This window comes from Elgaria multicarinata, chromosome 6, assembly GCF_023053635.1.
Source record: "Elgaria multicarinata webbii isolate HBS135686 ecotype San Diego chromosome 6, rElgMul1.1.pri, whole genome shotgun sequence".
Lineage (NCBI taxonomy): Eukaryota > Metazoa > Chordata > Lepidosauria > Squamata > Anguidae > Elgaria > Elgaria multicarinata.
The window spans coordinates 93,141,141-93,161,315 of record NC_086176.1 but is presented as its reverse complement, the minus strand read 5'-3'; the positions used below and the strand labels follow the sequence as shown (position 1 = coordinate 93,161,315).

General features: G+C 40.6%; 1 protein-coding gene across 1 annotated transcript; it reads left to right on the top strand.

Moving 5' to 3' along the window:
* Positions 1-2,328: 2,328 nt before the first annotated feature.
* LOC134400454 (granzyme A-like) lies at positions 2,329-12,599 on the top strand. The gene is made up of 5 exons (XM_063128786.1): positions 2,329-2,389; positions 6,555-6,693; positions 9,708-9,849; positions 10,566-10,838; positions 12,438-12,599. The coding sequence occupies exons 1-5, from the start codon at positions 2,329-2,331 to the stop codon at positions 12,597-12,599; spliced, it is 777 nt and encodes a 258-aa protein (XP_062984856.1).
* The last annotated feature ends 7,576 nt before the right edge of the window (positions 12,600-20,175 follow it).

Sequence of the window (20,175 nt, the reverse complement as noted above, 5' to 3'; positions counted from 1 at the left end):
ATTTCTCCTAGATTACTGCAAACATGCACCTGAAAAGGCTACCAAGGTAGGGTGGCCACTTAGTCATTAAAGAAAAAAGAGGAAATGCATCATGAAAAAGAGGTCACAAAAATGTATTTGTTGATATATAAATGCAAATGTAGAGAGAATTGCTATAATTTAAATAGAAATACAATACAATAGTGGTAAATACTCTGTGACCTGTGTGCCAGCTCAATCCACTGTCTACGTGCTAACTGTTGATGAGCACCCCTTCTGCTGTCTTGGGATTCTTTATCCTAAAACCCACCAAATAGAGGACTGTCTTCTGTAAAGTAAGGCACATAGGTACTCTAGGTGACAATAGCCTATAGTACTGAGTCAATAATGTTTATGCTGGGAATAAAAAACTGTAATTTTTTAAATAGATCAAATACCAGAACTCTTTGGATACCTGATTACAACAACAGAGCCAGACTTCAGCAGCAGAGAGAGATAAATGAATCTGTCAATTTCAATTTCTCTCAGTTTCTCATTTTTCCAATCTTAAATGTGGTTCATTCATAACTTTGAGAGTTTTAAAAAGTTAGCGGAGGAAATGCATACACATTTCTGTGTGCATTTCCTCCTAATACAGGCATTTTTGCCCAGAATTTTGCCTTATAGATGCATTTTAGTATATTAGGTGTGGTGTAGTGGCTAGAGTGTCAGACTGAGTGTCAGGAGATCTGGGATCTAGTCCCCACTCAGCCATGGAAGCTCATTGGGTGACTTTGGGCCAGGCACAGACTCTCAGCTCAGCCTACAAAAAAGTGGGATGTAAACGTAATTTAAAAAATGGAAGCGTTTAAATGTTATTTTCACTAATAAGCACATTTCCCTAATATATGCATTTCTGTACCATTTTTTGATTGGAGAACTCCATTGCAAAATTCAAAGAATTGCGAATTTCAGCGGACATCTGTGTTTTGGTTTGCATATTGGTTCAAATGTGCACAATCAGGTAATTTCGCATTAAAAGGTGAACTAAACCCATTCCTCCCTGATCTTGAGTACAGAGATACTACAGAAGGACAGCGAACGAGATTCACATAGAGATGAGTGACTGGACTGAATATAATGGAGCATCGGGACTGAATACATGGTCTATAAGTGAGTTTCAGAGCCCTCTAGTGGACAGAAAGGTGTTCTGCCTTATTTCAAATGTTACACTTCATAGAATTTAAGGCCTCAGCTAGACTAGATTTTATGATCATGAGATTGTCGCCCTGGTCTACACGCGGCGCGTGACATCATGCCCACCATTTTGGTTGTTTTTGTTAAAGCGGACGGAGCGCACGAGCATTAGTGCGAAAAAAGGGTAAGGTTTTTTTAAAATATATATATATACTTTCCCCACTCCCCCACCCCACCCCTGATGGGCACAGAGCTCCTGAGGAGCACTGCACTCCATGCGCGGTTCCTGGCTCCTTGCGTTTACTTGTGAGGAGCTGGGACAAACCGTGACGCCTTGGATCAGCCCAAGACCGTGGAAAAAGTGGACTAGAAGTGTAGGGCAAGATCCTGGGGGAAGGGAGGGATCATGCTTCTGGGATCCCCTGTGCATCATAGATTCTTGTTTGTAACTGAAGCTGGTGTTTTATACTGAAATGTTTCACATTTTAAAATCTGTGTGTGTGCGCGCGTGCATGCGCATGCGCACACATTTAAAAATTGTAAAGTTATAACATTTAAAATTTAAAAAAGTTTAGAATTAGAAAAAAATAAAATCTATAAATGTTTATAAACTAGATGCATTATTAGTGGTCATTTGTTTTGTTTTTTACTGCTGTACTTATCCGTATCTCATCACCTGCATATCAGTTGTTTCAAAAACAGGATGACTGAACAGCAACTCCTTGACTTCTACTCATTTTCCTTTTATGGGTGAAGCCTTCTTCTGACTCAGCAAGAAGTCATCATATACCCAAAATGTTCCACTTCGCTCAGTAGTAATAGTCTGTCACATAATTTTTACACAGCAACTTCAGATACACAGATATGACAGGAAATGTTTTCTAAATACCAAACCACACCGTTAGCAAAGCTTCGTCAGACCTGAGAATGCAAGCCAAGTATCTCTTTCACTTCCTATCTCATTGGCCAAGCAGGTTGATTAAAATGTCACATATCCTTCGTGCCTAGAAATGAACAAGAGATGACTTTTAGAGGTCCCTTTGGGGGTGTTTCAAGTTTCTCAGGTTATAAAAGAATTCCCGTAAGGGAAAAAGCCAAAGCCCACTTCCTGTAATATATATATATATATATATTGGATGGTACTTTGATGTTGAGGAACATAAAGCATCCGTCATGTCTCTTTCCTTTGGCGTGTGGTTCTCTACTGTCATTTTTCTCCTCAGGATTCCCAGAGGTAAGTGCTACATTAAGGTCTGTGTTCCTCCCACCCCCTCATGATTACATTCAATTTTTGTTCATTTGTTTCAAATATGTGAATTCTTCTCGGGATTTGGAAAGTGAGGGAGACTACAGAGGGGCAAAAGCCATACTGTAGTTGTGATTCTAAAACACACATTAGTTTGGTCCAGATGAGGTCAAAAACTCATAGCCTCACCATAATTAGTTATTTTTTACTGATAATTTGGCAATTAGTAGTTAATTGTATTAAGGGAGAGGCTGGCAGCTGTAGCTGAGCTATATCAAGTTTATCTCAGCACTAAAACAGAAATATTAACTCATTCCCCTCCCTCCCTCCTCTATTTTATGGATTCCCCCCTTTTTCTCCCTTATTTTATATGAAATTTTGTTTTATTTTGAAACAATCTTACAAAATAAAGGCGGCAACAACAACAATAATAACATACAATAATGCATCAAGATTGCTAAAGAAACAAATTAATTCATTAATTATAATTCTTAGTCTATAGCTGATATGCTTATGGAACATCTACAGTAAAATGGCCTAAGTAGGAACTAATTATGTAAAAAAAAATTAAAAAAGGAAAAATGCAGTTTAAACAGCACATAAAAGGAGTGTGTGAGAGTGCATTTTATGTGCATATGTGAATTAGGGGGGGACAACTGTACTTGCTTGGAATTTGTTAAATGTTTGAAGTGCTTCAACATAGGAAAGAACTGAAAACTATGGTGCAATAATAATTCTTTTTTCCCCTTTTCCACCCCTTTAATTTTTTTGCTAGCTGAACATTCCCATTCCTAGATAAGCAGTCACTTTTATTACAACTCCAGAACGTGAGAGCACATATAGCATTTTTTAAAAATTATTTATTTATTTGGTAAGGATGTTAACTGACTGGCACTACATTGCCATACAGAAGTTTTTAAAGGAAGTGGCTATCTCCTTTGTAGCATGACTTTTCCTCCCATGTGGAACTCACTGAAGATGACATAGGGCCTGGATACTGTAGCAGCTTGTGGAATCCTGCATTTCTTATTCAGATGGAAAAACTCCTCAGTCAATTTAATGTCAGCATTGTTGTTGTTGTAGACTTTCTACTGAAAATGATTCTCATGGTGGCAAACCATAATAAAAATAAAAGGCCAAGTGAAATGTAACATAAAAAACAGATCTATCAAAACAATAACAAAATACAACTTTCCTAAGCAGTTGTATATCATCATAACTCCATATATATATATATATATATATATATATATATATATATATATATATATTCCAAACCTGGAAAATTCTTCATATACTGAAAGGATTTATACACCGTGAGTTATCCAACAAAAAGAGGCTGATTGTTCTGTAATGTTGTTAATTCTTCCTTTCACTGATCCAGTTTGCAGGGGCTGTCTTTTGACAGTTGGTAAAGATATTTGTATCCTGATGGGGCTTCGCCTGCTGTTGTATGTAATTTCTTGTGTTTCATCTATGGTTTCTGCTTTTGTTGTATTTTTATTGTTGCATTTTTAATGTCTGTTTATTGTATGTTAAGTCATTTTGCTTTTACATTGTTGTAAGCCACGCTAAGCTGAGTGTAGGCACAAGAAGAGTAGGATAGAAATCTCTCTATAAATAAAATACATAAATAAAAATTACGAGGGCGATATGGTTGGCAAGACCCCCAGTTCACGTCAGTGAACTGCACATTCAAGACAGGAGTCTAAATTTTCTAGATTTGACACTGCATCAAATCTAGAATTGTTGAAATTATGATTCATTTAGCAACGTCTTGAGTGAAAAGGCATGTAAGGGATAAGGGAGAAAGAGAAACTAAAGAACACAATCCAGAGAATATTAAGCATGTATAAACCTTATTTATTTATACATTTATAACCTAGTTACTTATTATATGTTTAATCCACCCTGTAACAAGCATTCCCTGGCCAGATATATAAATACATTGTAATTATTTATTGCATAAATAAATAAACAATATTCATTGAAACATAAGTACTTAATCAGTGCTTAATTTCATTCATTTCAGTGGGAATCATGCATGCTCAAGACTCCCTAGATAGCACCCAGGATTTATAAGAGTTTAAAATGAAATAATTGGGATTGGTTATAACATTGGTATGTTAAGTATATGGCTGCTATATTTAAAAGTTTTATGCAGCTACTTGGTTCCCAGCTCCTGACCAGCTGGCTGACATATTCAATAACAGTGACACCAAAGATAGAATTTTGATGCAGGTAGCTATTGGCATCACCCTGAGCTAACACTGAGCACAAAGAGAAAATCCATTAATATATTTCCTTATGTGCCTGCATTTATCTTTTAGGGCAGGGGTGTTTGAAGCTCTTTTGGCCCCAGGGCCAAATTCATGAATCATAGAATTGTGGAGTTGGAAGGGACCACAAGGATCATCTAGTCCAACCCTCTGCAATGTACAAGAAAACCAATTAAATCATCCATGAGAGGTGGCTGTCCAGCCTCTTCTTAAAAACCTCCAGAAATGGAGAAACCACAATCTCCATAGGCAGACTGTTCCACTGTTGTACAGATCTTATCTTCAGGAAGTTTTTTCTTATATTTAATTGAAATCTAGGTAGGTGTAACTTATACCCATTATTTTTGGTCCTAATTTCTGTGTCAATGGAAAATAGTTCTTGACCATCTTCCCTGTGTCACCCTTTTATGTATTTGTGCACTGCTAACATGCCTCCCCTCAGTCTTCTTTTCTCCTCATAGAGCAGGTCCTCAAGTCCCTGTATCATTTTTGTTGCCTTCCTCTGAACCTAATCTAACTTGTCAATGTCCTTCTGGAAATGTGGTGCCCAGAATCATACATAATACTCTGGGTGTGGTCTCACTAGTGCAGAGTAGAAAGGAATAAGGACTTCATGCATCTTTGATACAATACTTCTTCTAATACAGCCCAGAAGTGTGTTAGCCCTTCTAGCAGATACCACACACTGCTAACTCATGTTCAGTTTGCTGTCGACGACCACACCCAAATCCTTCTCTGGTGTAGTGCTTTCAAGCCACGAATCCCCCATCTTGTATGTGTACCCTGCATTTTTCTTCCCTACGTGTAATACCTTATATTTCTCCCTGTTAAAGGACATCTTGTTCCTCTCTGCCCAGTCTTCCAACCTGTCCAAATCAGATTGCAGTCACCATGGATGTTGACCACAAGTACCAAGTTTTGTTTCATCTGCAAATCTATTTATTTATTTATTGCATCTCTATACCACCCAATAGCAAAAGCTCTCTGGGCGGCTCACAAAAGTTAAAACCCTCAAGTACAATTCAAAGTATAAAACAAACCACAATATAAAAGCACAACCAAGATCAAACTGAGCAGCAATGCAGAGATTTATACAGATTTAAAATGCAGATTTAAAACAGAAAAGTTAAAAGACTAAGATGGTAAACTGTTAAAATACTGGGAAAATAAAAATGTCTTCACCTGGCATCAAAAAGAATATAATGTAGGTGCCAGGCGATCCTCTCTAAGGAGCAAATTCCACAGCTGAGGTGCCACAGCAGAGAAGGCCCTCCTCTTGGCAGCCATCTGCCTCACTTCCTTTGGCAGGGGCTCATGACGAAGCCCATCAATTCTATTATCCAGATCATTAATAAAAATGTTGAATAATACTGACCCCAAGGGTTCTCCCTGTGGTACCCAACTGGTTACTGCTCTGCAACTCAATTTCAGAGATGCTCTCAGGGGTCAGATTCCAGTGGTGGTGTTGGAGGAGTCGAAGGCAAAAGAGGTTGAAGCCAAAATACAAAAAAGTATCAAAACATCACCATATTTTAGCTTAAAGCTGCTACTACCACTAACTAAGCCTTTTAGGAGGGGCATTTCAACACATTAGAATGGGGAAGGACTGCACAAAAGCTGGGAAACCACCAAACTATTGGTGGTCATGGCAAAGGGGGTGGGGCCAGGAGGTAGGGTGTGGCCATTTGGGGGATCCCAGAGGGCCAGGTTGGCACCGTAGCTGGGCCAACGTTGGCCCACAAGCATTTTCAGTTTGATGGATCGTCAAACTCCCTTTATAGCATTACGCTCTTTCCCCTTGTTTCTAATGGATTAGCATGCAGCACAGTGTTTATGACTTGTTGTGACAAGTGTAGCTTATTCCTCCCACTTAGATCAATGTGCAGATATAATCGGAGGGAAAGAATCAAGACCGCACTCAAGACCGTATATGGCCTTTATCAAAGAACCAGGAACATGTGGAGGAACGCTGATCAAACCAAACTGGGTGTTAACAGCAGCTCACTGTTCTGTGTAAGTTTGGGGAAAGGTTTCTCTTTTGGTTAGAGTTTTTGCAAAGTTAACCAGCATCACATGTCAAGAGTGTTTTAGGAATGAGTAACCTGTGTTTCCAATCCATGAAGCAATTCTCAGTCAAGGAGCAAGGCTCATTTTCCAGTGTATGCTGTGTTCCCTAAACCTTGTCACAGAATTCAAGGGGGCTGAGAGGAGGGCAAAGGAACCCACAGTATTTTGGGCTAGCAGGGACTAAACAGGCTGAGAGTTCCCATTGTAGTGGAGGAGGAAGGAGATGGAATAACGTTTAGACCTGTTTGTTATGGGGCGGGGGAGGAGGCAGCCTGCAATAATGTAGTACAGAGGAGGTTACCAGGGAAAGGTTGAGACACTGAAAAGCATCTTCCCACTTCTCTCACAAACCCCCTTCACAACTTCTCCACACATAGGGCTAGGTATGGAATAGGAGGGGTCCATGTTTCCTGGCCATGCCCCAACATACACACATTAAGCACAGATGTCTGGAAAAGAAAATCAATACACATATGTTGTACATGCAAAGGCTTCCATCAAGAATTCAATATGACTGGAGTTCCCAATAGCTCAGAACACAAGGGAAGAGCTTTGAAGGACCTCTGGTGTAAGCAGTCCCAGGCAATCCAAGACAATGCTCCTAGAAAAAGACCTAAAATCCACAAACAGAGATTTCGTCAAACCTTGAAGTTAGCTCATGAAAGACTACAGAAGAGAAATGCAATGTGTATTCCAGAGAATACAGGTTTTTGTGGATAATGGACTAAAGTTCTCTCTACCCCTCATGCACTTCCTACACACACACACACATGCACACACACATGGAGAGCCGGACATGTGTGTTCCTTTGCTCTCTGTGACAAAGAAGTTGGGGTTTGCTCGTCTGATGAACCTCTATATGAAACTTCTGGATTGGCCATGCCTGGTATAAATAGTAGGAGCTTGGCCTTCTGCTGTTGCCAGGATAGCAAAACCATATTTCTGTTTCTACCTTTCACTCAAGCCTTTCTGTCTAGATTCAGAAATTGCTGACCACAGCATGAAACAGATAATATTTAAAAAAAACCTCAAAGGCAGATACAAGCAAAGAGCTCTGAAACAGGTGAAGAACATGCCATGCTGGATCAGACTGAGGGTCCATCTAGTCCATTCTGTTCACACAGGATATGTCTACACCATGCCTTATCCCAGGAATTGTCCTGGGATCATCCCTGTGCATCCACATGATGCACAGGGGATTCCGGGGGCAGGGAGGGAAGATCCCCCCATTTCCCTGGGATAACCAGGACGGCTTTTAGCCTGATTTTTCCCATGGTCTCAGGATCATCTGAAGACCACGGGAGGTGTAGGTGGCTGTCCTGGCTTCATCCCAGCTCCTTGTGAGGAAACATGAGGAGCCGGGAACCAGGCATGGGGCACAGAGCTCTTCAGGCACTCTGTGCCCATCAGGGGTGGGGTGGGGGGAGCGGGGTTGTTGGGTTTTTTTAAAAAGAAATACCTTCTTGTTGGAGTGCTTGTGTGCTCATCTTCAGTTAAAAAAAAAATGGCGGACGCGACATCCTACTTCCTCCCTGGTTGTCGCACGCTGTATGTGGACAAAGGGAAGGATCTCGTGATCAGCATATCGTGAGACCCTCCCCCCTTCCCTCCCCAGTATTGACATGCCCACAGTGGATAACCAGCTGAGGACCAGGGACCAACAAAGCAGGACACAGTGCAACAGCACCCTCCCACCCCTGTTCCCCAGCAACTGTTGCACACAGGCCTTCTGCCTTGGATACTGTAGGTAGCACATAACAATCAGGGCTAGTAGCCATCGATAGCCTTCTCCTGCAGGAATTTATCCAACCCCCTTTAAAAGCCATTCAAATTGTTGGTCATCGCTACATCTTGTGGTAGGTTATTAGAATGAAGTGTTTTAAGATCCAGAGAAGAGGGCTTCTCTCTGTCCTGCTGTCATCAGATGCACGTTTGATGGGAATGTGTAAGTGGCAGCAATTCCCAAGAACACCTTGGAAGGGAGATGAAACTAGCTCCATCCCTGTTTTTCTTCTACTAACAGAGATTTTTTTATTCAGACAGGCATTTGACTTTTAAGTGATTTGTTTGCTGAAGTAGTTTTTAATGTGATGGATGCTCCTAATTTCTTTCATGGTCTTATAATTCTAATTGTGCTTTAACTTATGCGTTTTTATATTTTAATTGCAATTTTGTGTTTTTACTGGGGAATGCAGGGAGTTATAGGACTTTTTCTCTCTCTAAACATGCACATGATTGCACCCTAAATAAATTAATGTGTACCTACCAGCTCAAGATGTTTTGGGTATAATTACAAATGGTTTATAGTTTATCTTTTTGTGCATGATTTATTGCCCAAGCTGTCTCAGCTCAGACAGTGTAGCCCTCTGTGTTTCAACCTCCATGAGTTTATTTCCTCAGGAGTACCTATTTTCCAACCAACTCATTGGTTCTACGTACTAGTTGATTATTACAAGAAACAATTAGAGGGGCCTGTTTAATAGATACACATTCCGAAGGAAGAAATTGCTTTGGCTCTAATAGAAATTTAGATATGTCTATGACTGATGATAGTATTGCTATTGTTACTTTGAAGTATTTTTTAAAAAAGTAACCACAACAAATGCTGTGTGTGTGTGTGTGTGTGTGTGTGTGTGATAGTTTATCCTTGAAGACAGCCAAGAATGGCTCTTTGAAACTTACAATAACTTGCATCTATTACCCAAAATATCTCTATTTTTGTCCCTAAATCTCCAATCTTAAACATACTTACTAGAGGGTAAGCACCATTAAACACTGTGAGATTTACTTCTGGCTGTTGAGTGAATTCACTGATACAGTGCCAGCTGTTGATGACTGCTCAGCCAACAGAGAGAGAGAGTCCCAAACCTCTCATTATCAGGCAGAGAATATTTGTTTCATTCTTGTTAGAAATGAACTTTGGTCATCCTTTAACTTATCTGTCTTCTTTATCTTTGTAGGGATAAGACAACCAAAGTTATTCTTGGAGCCCATTCGCGAACCAAACGTGAGCCTATGCAACAGTCCTTTACAGTCGTTAAAAGTATTTCTCACCCATGTTTTGACGCGAAGACAAGAGAAAATGACCTTAAGCTTCTGCAGGTACATTTTTAAACTGCATACATATCTAATGTAAACACAGGGGAAAGCAACAGCATTTTTTAATGGGTGTCAGGGGTCTGGTGCTGGTGATGCTCAACGGGGAGCACTCTGAGGTAGTCAAAGACAGGCTCCCCGTCACTGCCATAAGAGGGGTCATGCTCAGTTGAGCGTGAAAGTAATGTGTCTGTAGCCTTGGCAATAGGGCTACCACTGATAGAGGAGTCCATAGGACAGAGAAAAGTGTCTCCATTGCCCAAACATTCTGAGAGATGGGAGAGAGGGCCATCACAACAAGGGCCCGCAATTTCACAGACTCTGCCCTTTTTGTTGAATGAGTAGTGTATTTCAATGCTAAGAACTCCAGTAAAAGCACTGTAATGAAGCAATGCAAGATATTTTGACTATGGCAGGCTTACACTAGAATTAAAAAAACCCAGACAAACCTCAGCTATGCCTGTTGTTTAGCTCAGCTAGTGTAGTAATATGTTACTACACATGTAATAACATGTTCTTTTAAAAATGTAGTTTTTAATGTGGTGTTTTTATTCTGTTTTATTCTTGTATTCGATTTGTTGTTTACTACTCCAAAAAATCTTTGGATGGGTAGCAGTAGATAAATATTCTAAATAAATACATAATTTAACTCAGGTACAGATGTAGTAACATGTAGCTTAGCTCTAACTAATAACAACTTTTTTTCTCTCTCCCACCCACAGCTTAATGAACCAGCAAAGATTAATCACCATGTGAAAACTGCTAAGCTTTCCCAAACTGGCATAGACATCAAGGCAGGAACACAGTGTCTAGTAGCTGGTTGGGGAATTACTCGCAACGGAAAGAAGGAAGCATCTGATGTGCTGCGTGAAGTTAATGTAACAATCATTGACAGACGCATCTGCAATGACAAGAAACACTATAATTCAAACCCTGTCGTGACACTGAGTATGGTGTGCGCTGGTGACAAGAAAGGAGGGAAGGATTCATGCCAGGTGAGTTGATTTACCAATTCTGCCCTTTTGTAGGGCTAAAGTGTGGAATCATTTGTGGTTGATGCCTTGCTGAGTAGCATACAGAATGTAAAGCAGAATAGGTAAGAATTCAAGCAACAAGCTGTAGGTTTGTTTTGTTAAGGCAGTAGTGATGAACTGCTGTTACTGGACTGAAACTCCTATCAGCGAATGGTGAAGGATATTATTATTATTATTATTATTATTATTATTATTATTATTATTATTATTATTATTTTATTTCTTACCCGCCTCTCCATCTGGATAGAGGTGGGGAACAACAGTAAATATAAATATATAAAATTGATTAAAAACATAGTATGCATTATTAAAACATCCTAAAAACATCCTATAATTCCACTGGGTAGACCTAACCGAAGAGATCAGTCTTCATAGCTTTCTTAAATGTTCCAAGTTTCCGTCCAGCAACATCTGGAGGGCCACATGTTCCAATCCCTGTGTTAAGACTTTAAAGTAGAGACGGGGAACTTCTGGCCCACAGGCCTAATCCAGCTCATGGAGGTTGTGCCACCTCACCTGTGGAGCTCCCTTGAAACAGTCTCCAAGCCCCATCTCCCAGAGTAATCCTCACTGTCCTAATTGGGACAATGAGTGATGTGTAAAGTTGGGAACTCAGCTGGAACTTGGAAGAATCAGTCCTCCAGGAACCAGCTGTGTCTGCATAGAGAAAAGCAAAATGAGTGGAGGGTCAAACAGGATAACATATGGGAAGGGGCAGGGCTTTGGGGTACCCCCCTTGACAACATCTGGCCAGATGGATTGCTCCAGGGGGCAGTGAGACAGTCCAGCTACACATGCACTTAAATCATATGCCTGGGACTGAACCATTTCAGATTGTGAGGCACTGCAAATTTCAGTGCTCCCCGGTGTAAAACTGATTGCACATAGAAAACGTCAGGGAGAAGAATGACTGGAGTCCTGACATGATAGTTTCCACAAGTAGGGAAATGCTACAGTTTGAAATGACACAGTCCTGACAATTCTGTGTCATTTAGTTTATCAGAATGTAAGTAATAGATCCTTATTCTTAAAGAGAACATTGACAATGCAGTCATATACATGTCTACTCAGAATTAAGTCCTATTGAGTTTAGTGGGACTTACTCTCACATAAATAAGTATAGGATCACAGCCTAAATCACACACATTCTCTGGCAGTTATATTCAGTTTCCTAAGTTTTCGCTTATGGATTTCAAAATATGTTGCTAATTCAAACTATTAAGAAGTAGCTGCTTTCAGGAATTACATAGTTAACTGCACTCCTATTATTTTCTGTATTTTCCAAATGGAACAACAACAGCAGCAGCCACAACAATTTGAATGGCTCTTTACTGGTACAGAAATGTTGAGATTTATTATTGTTGTTGTTGTTGTTGTTGTTGTTGTTGTTATTTATATACCACTCCATAGCCGAAGCTATTAAATCTTTGAATTATTTTCTGACTTGCAGGTGTTTAATTTTTAAAAAACCAGCCTTATATCAAAGTTGTGACAATATTATTAGAGAAGGGCATATATCAGCTTCTGGCAATAATGTGAAATATCTCCCTTTTTCACTAGGGTGATTCTGGAGGTCCTCTGATGTGCAATGACCAACAAAGAGGCATCGTCTCCTTTGGTGGAACATCAAAATGTGGTGATTCACGTTACCCTGGTGTCTACACGCTTCTCACAAAGACCTACCTACAATGGATATGGAAAACCATAGGGGGAGACTTATAGATTGATGGTTTGGTTTTGTGATTCTCCCTCCTGATATGCATTAATTTCATAATTCTTTAAAACTTGCTGGCAGCTGTAGTTTATGCTTATGTCAATCATCCTTGTAATGGTCTGTCATGTACAGCAGTTCTAGGCTTTTGCCCAGGTTATACCTGGAAATTTTTAGAGAGAAGGCAGAGTGCTCTTTGAGGCAGCACATGGGACATCTATAGGAAGCGTATATCAGAAATCCCAGTCTGGCGTCCCCTGTATGGCTCATTAATCCCAAGTGAAATTGTTTAAGAGTTCTGTAGGATAGGAAGAGAGTGCTTAGTTCTTTGCTGCTCAGGTTGGCCATGTGTTTTCCTTAACAGAGGACTGCTCACTGTTTAAAGGCATCCTCTATTTGAATGGCTACCTAGGTTTAAAGATAAAGAACGCTAAGAAGGCAGAGCATCAGGGACCTTAAAGTTGCCCATCAACAGTAAGCACCTGGACAGCAGCCTGAGCAGATGTACAGGTCACATCTCCCCACTGTGGTGAGATGTATTGTATTTCTACTTAAATTCAAGTAATGCTGCCTAAATTTGCATCATGCAGGGGAGTGCCTCCTGCTAAAGCCAAGACTTCAAAAACTCTTGCTGCACCATTTAGACACCAATTTCCACCTTCATCTATCATGGTGCCACCTAAAGTGGGTTGCTTCATCCTGCTGCATGGCAGGGCCAGCCCTGACTATGGAACCATGATGTTTCTTGTGAATAAGGCATTTAAATAATAGAAAACAGGAGTGGTCAATTTATGGCCCTACCAGATGTTTTGGCCTACAACACCCATCATCCCTAGCCTACATAACTAATGAGGAAGGAAGATGGGAGATGTAAGTGAAAACATCTAGAAGGCTACAAGTTGCACACTTCATAATGTAAAACCTGATCTTGAATTCACATCTTTTGGTAATATAAACTTTAAAACAGGGGTGCAAAAACTCTTTCAGCCCAAAGGCTGTTTTACTCTGTACAGCACCATGTACATTGATGGTGCTATATAAATAAATAAATAAAATAATAATAATAATAATAATAATAATAATAATAATAATAATAATAATAATTGAGAAGTTTCAAGGGCCACTTTCCAGTGGTGAGTGGGACCAAATGCAAAAGAGGTTGGGTCAAACGAAAAGGCAAAAATACTGATTCACCAATTTTCTCATCTGTGAAAATACACAAAAAGTCTTCCCCAAATTTGTCCCCTGAAAATGGGATGGTGAATTGTGGCAAAGATATTTTGCAACACAGTTGATGGGATCAAAAGCCACAGAGAAATCCAGGGAAATTTAGCAAGAATTGTAATTTACCAAGTTCCTAATTGGGCAATAAATGACAATAAATGTGCAAAATTGCCAGAGAAATTCCTCAGGCTGCTGGGCAGCCCGAATTGTTCCTGTACCAGTCGCATTTAGCCTTGTGGACCAGAAAAGACTACAGGGCAAACTACATGTGAATACTATACCTCAGCTTGTTTATGTTATATGTGGGATTCCTTTATCTATACCTGGAAAATATTTTCAGAAAATCAATGCTTTGTTTTGTAAATTTTGAGTGGGGGTTTCCTCTCCACCATGATTACCTTTGAAAAGAATGTAATTTCCAAGTAAAAATGATGGATTTGGTTTTCCAGATCTTGCTCTATATCATCGGGCTTATTTGTTGACTTGTACAGAATTTTGGTCTTTCCCATCTATATCGGATCTTCTGCCTTGGAAAATTTTGAATCTTCATATCTGGTTCCTTTCTCTAAATGGATGGCATTAGGTTCTAGGCATACAAGAACAATAGGATTCCTCTCACAGTTTCTACTGTTACAGATATGTAGTGTACAACGTCATGTCAATTACATTTTGATCCATTTTCTTATGCTAAATTGACTTTATGGGGCAATCCAGATTTAAAAATTGGTAAGAAAATGTTTTTTCTGGTAGAGAATTTTTATTTTGGCAGTTTTTACATTGGACCACTGGTGGGTGCTGATGATGAGTTTTTGTTATTTACTGCCCTGCATGCCAGATGTGGCAATACTTGCAACTGCAGCATTTGTTGGTATCTAGGATTGAGCACTTATTGAGGCTGGTCAGACAAAATGACCCATAATCCATGTCTATAAATACTTGTTATTGGTGAATAAATACAATATACAAGGTTCTAAGCAGAAATGGAATAGGGAACTGCATTGTCCGTTTTGCCTAATCAATGGATTGCCACTTTGGATCGCCACTATACACCTGTCATGTCTATGGATCTTAGGCTTATTCCTGGAGGTGCAATGCAGCTAATGCTTACTTTTAACATATGTTTTGACAATGCCTGGTAGTTGCTCCTGCTTGGGACAAGGTTATTATATGGATATTTTTTGTCTGGGAATAGATTTTAATATTTGTTGATGTACATGGGCATTTAAATTATTTTCTTGCTTCTTGGAAATTAATGAATCGTCAGTGTAAATGGGTTTTCCATGCCATTTGACAGCTAAAAGACTGATACTGGAATGATAAATGCTCACCTCCTTTGGATTGGATTGAGGAATGATTTGGATTGAGGACAAAGCTTTCAATATTTGAACGAGCTGGCGTATAGATGCCACCTTTGAATGAATACTTATTTGGATATTTGGTCTGTTTTTGTTGAAGCCTTTGTGTGACTGCTAGAAAGTTGTACTTTCACATCTCTGCATTTCATATGTATTCATTGATATAGATATATACAAATCTCTGTATGATATGGATATATGAACATCTGTATGTATATTCTTTTTTTCCCTTCCTTTTAAAAAAAATGTTTTTGTTGGAATTTCACAATAAAAATGAATACAAAAATATGCTGTTGGAAATAGAATAGGCAATAGGCAAAATCTTCCGTTATTTGAGATCAGTTATGAAGGGAAGAGATTAAAGAACTTTGTGATGCTTTAGGGGGGAGCCTATTCTCCGAGACTTCAATCCAATAATATTCCCAGGGCCTTGGGCAGTATAGGCAGCCCTTGGTAAAGGGACTTCAAACCCTCTGTCCATGATGTAACCATCCCTCCATTCCAGTCCAACCACCTCTTCCCAACTCAGCAAATGCACCCTCCCCTCCTCTCAACCCACAGGACTGAACCTCACCTCCCCCAATTTTCATCTCCACTGCCAACCCTCCAAGCTAGCCATGCAACCCACCTAATCCAAAAATTATGCTAAATACTACCTTAGTAGATTCAGATCAGTATTAAGCAAGTCCAGTATTAAGCAAGCCAAATAAGCTGCTCTGTGCACCAATAAAAGGTTCTTCTTTTTTTGTGGCTGTTGGTGAAGGTGAGAGTTGGCAGAGGCTTGGGAACTGGGGTAGTGGATAAGGAAGGATGCACGCCAGGTAAGACTGATGCCTTGCTGAGTAGCACATGACATGTAAAGCAGAATATGAAACTCCCGTTAGTTCTAACTAGCATAGCCAATGGCAAAGGATTATCCAAGCTGCAGTCCAACAACATCTGGAGGGGCACATGTTCCATATCCCTGTTTTAAACTTTAAAGCAAGGATGGGGAAACTCTGGCCCATGGGCCTTAACCAGCTCCAGAGGTTCTCACAGCTGGCCTGGCGAGCCCCCTTGGAGTGGTCTCTAAGCCCCACCTCCTGAAGTAATCCTCACTATCCCAATTGGTATAATAAGTGATGTGTAAAGCCGGGGACTCAGCTGGTACCTGGAGGAGGTGTGCCTCTAAGAACCAGGTGAATTTGCACAGAGAAAAGCAAAATGGATGGAGGGTGGGACAGATTGATACATGGCTTGTAGCAAGGCTTTCGGTTAGGGCCCCATCCCCTAAGATCATCCATCCTGCTGGATTGGTCCAGGGGGCTGTGGGGAAATCTATCTGCACATGCATTTAAATCATATATATGGGACTGGACCATTTCAGATTGTGCGGGGCTGCATGTTTGAGTGTTCCCCCATATAAAATTGCTTGCGCATAGGAAAACAGCACCATCAGGGAGAAGAATGATTGGAGTCCTAAGTTCCTAGTTTTTCACAAGCAGGGAGATCCCTCAACTTCAGTTTGAAATGATACAGTCCTGGCAAGTCTGTCTCATTTGGTTTATTAGAATGTATCTATTTTTATGCATCCTTCCTCAGTTTATCAGAATAAGGTTCTTATTTATAAAGATAACTGTGACAGTACAGTGCAGTACGTGTCCACACAGAAATAAGTACCATTGGGTTCAGTGGAGCTTACTCTCAGGTTAATAGGTATAGGATCACACCCTAAATCACACCCAGTCCTGTGTTTTCTCTTATGAATTCCAAAATATGTTGCTAATTCAAACTATTAAGAAGTAACTGGTTCAGGAATTGCATAGTTAGCTACATTCCTGTTGTTTCTTGTATTTTCCAAACAGAAAGAATCTTCTTCTTCTTCTTCTTCTTCTTCTTCTTCTTCTGTACAGATTTTTTATTAGGGAGGTCGTGGGCTCTCCTACACTAGAGGCATTCAAGAGGCAGCTGGGCAGCCATCTGTCAGATATGCTTTAAGGTGGATTTCTGCATTGAGCAGAGGGTTGGACTTGATGGCCTTATAGGCGCTTTCCAACTCAACTATTCTATCATTCTGTACCTAGAGCCTAGCACCAAGAAATTGGTTTACTGGGTTTCCTTTGTGGTTTTAATTCAAAGGGAGTGAAAAATAAAATTGCTTTGATGATGAATACAGAAATGACAAACAAACCAGTTTCTAAGAACAGGAAGTTACTGATTCGGTTTCAGCTATGGTTGTGGATACTGCTATTAAATCTTTAAAGCCTTTTAAATTGACATTAAAATACAGCTTCAGAATAATGATAATTCCCACTTGTAGTAAAGTTGGGGTCACTTGGACTATAAAATGAGGTGAAGCTTCAGATGGTAGATTAGGTGTAGTGATGAACTGAGGGGAAAGAAGGCATACAGCTGTCTCGGTCAGTCCATCAAACAGCTATAAGAATCTTCTGAGGCCTGGTTTACACATGCAGACCAATGAGGTGGTAAAATCCTGGGGGTTTTAGGTAAAGTGGGCTGTACCATTTCAGACTGCAGCTAGGTAATACCATTTTTAATGCTCCTCCATGTAAAAATCATCCTGCAAGTAAACAAACAAGCATGTCATGAAAGGTTCTAGCCAAGGCTGTTCCCTGCTGTGCCAGGGTGTTTTTTTCCTTGTAGGGTATTTTTTTTCCAAATAATTCTCCAGCTGGAGCCTGAAGTGGTACAATCCATTTTGAAACCTCAGAACTTTGCCACCATCAGAGTGACCATATGGAAAGGAGGACAGGGCTCCTGTACCTTTAACAGTTGTATTGAAAAGGGAATTTTCAATTTCACTGCAGTAGCCCTGACCTCTTTTGTATCTGGTCAAGAGGGCAGGGCTCCTGCAGTGACAATCTCTTTACATGGGGAGAAAAAGATGCAGCAGCAACAACCACATGGCCCATTCAGAGGGCATTTTTATTGCACGGCTTTTCCTGCACACAGCAGGAAATGGCGGCAAGTTTCATTTAAAAAAAGTAAGTTGAATTTGCCAGGTCTTTTTTTTTTGCGACAGAAAAACAAGCAGAAGAAATGGGAGGCACATGGGAGGCGGATGGCATCGTCTAAAGGATGCGCAAAAAACCATGAGTGAGCAGTAATGAGTGTGTGATAACATGCTTGTCTGATGATGCTCTGGGCTCCAACACCCAATCCCAAAATTCTGTTGGGTCATCCCCTCCCTCCTGGATGTAATAAGGGTCAAGCAAACAGGTGGCTGGTTGAACTTTACCCAGCACCTTGTCCACATCCTCAGGTCCTAAAAACTGAAAGTCATCCAACAGTATCTGACCAGGGCAGGAACTACACTACTGTTTTATAATGCTATTGAAGTGCACTGATAACTTTTGGGGGCCATCACACATTCCATAGTACTATATCCTGCTTGGTGTAGATCTGGCCCAGATGGTGCTATGGATACCTTCACAGATAGCACTGCCTGAACTGTGGGATCTAAGTCATGATGGATACAAGTGATTTTTGTCCTCAAGATGTTTTGCAAACATGTCACAGTGTGCTGCTGAGGGTTTTGTCAGATCTCCCACAGGGCCAGAAAACAAAAAGCCCTGAACCACATGGAAAAGCTCTGCTGCACAATGCTGAGAAGCTGCAATTGTTATGGAAAAATAACTGATTTCCCACTACTCCCTTCTCCTCTCCTCTTCTCTCCCATTCCTTCTTCCAGGATCCCTCATTTCCCTTTCCCAAAATGCCACCCTTGGGTGATTTCTAAGTGATTTAGATGAGTAGAATAGACCCCTACTCCCAGGTAGGAGAGAAAAGTCCCATTTACCTATTTGGGTAAGGTCGCTAACTCAGGGGTAAGGACGAGCCCTAGCCGCTGTTTAAATCACCAGGCGCTTGGCACACACACACACCTCTTATTTCCTTTCCCCACAGCTCAGTGGGAAACCAGGGAGAAAAATAAGAGGTGGGAAGCTCGCCCATTGAAAGGAATGTCAGGCGCCAAGGGAGGGTGAAGCAGGAAGGCTTCTGCCACGTGGGCAAGGTGGGACAGGAATGTCCCAGGGGACATTGCGAGGGGGGGAACCAGGGAGGGAGTGGTGGACAGGGATTAGTTAAAGACAATGGAATATGTGACAGGAAGGTCCCAGATTCATTACTAAGGGAATCATGTGATAATGGAGTTTGCAAAGTCAATAGGGTCTCTCACCCATCTGGGCATGTCAAGAAAACAGGGAGGAGGATCAGCTGTGACAATCTGAGAAAGCAACAATTATTTGCATACAATGTTCCCCCCCCCCCTGTATAAAATGAAAAGTAAACTTCTGTTCCGGGCCCTTTCCCTTACATTGACAAGGGAGAGGGACCTTTGTCCAAAGAGATTTTTGGTACCTGAGGTGGAAATAAACTTTCCTTTTGAAAACCTGCATCCGGATGTTTTTTTTATTTGGCTCAATTGGTTCGTATTCCACAATATTTATAACACAATGATGAAGGAGGAAAATGGCTTCGTTGCCATTATCATCACCGTAGGAGTAGGCTCAATAATTAATTCTTAGTTGTTGTTTTATTGGATCCAAGATGAGTTTCCTTCCACCTGTGTTCCAAATGTCTTCGAGCTTGCTTCATTACCCTCAACTGAGTTATACAGTGGGAAGCTGAATGGGCTTTGCAAAGTGGTAAAGGACATTCAAGAACTATCGTGTCAACTGCCCTGGTCATATTTGGATTTCACAGAGCAACCACAGGAGTGCCAACCAGAGTAGACAGAAAATCCCTGATAGCCCTCTGAAATCCATTGGAATCCATTAGCCTCTAGGGGTGCACCATCCTAATAGATCCCCACCACTATGGAATGGAGAGTAATAGCTACTTCAAGCCTAAGTCTCAACAGGAAGTGGCCTAAGTCTCAACAGGAAGTGGACTATGACAAAGGAATAGATGTAAGAACCCCCACCATTAAACCATCCTCTTCATGTCCAATAGAAATTCCAAATCCAGAGTGTGAATTGGGCTGATGACATGTTGGGACAGCACC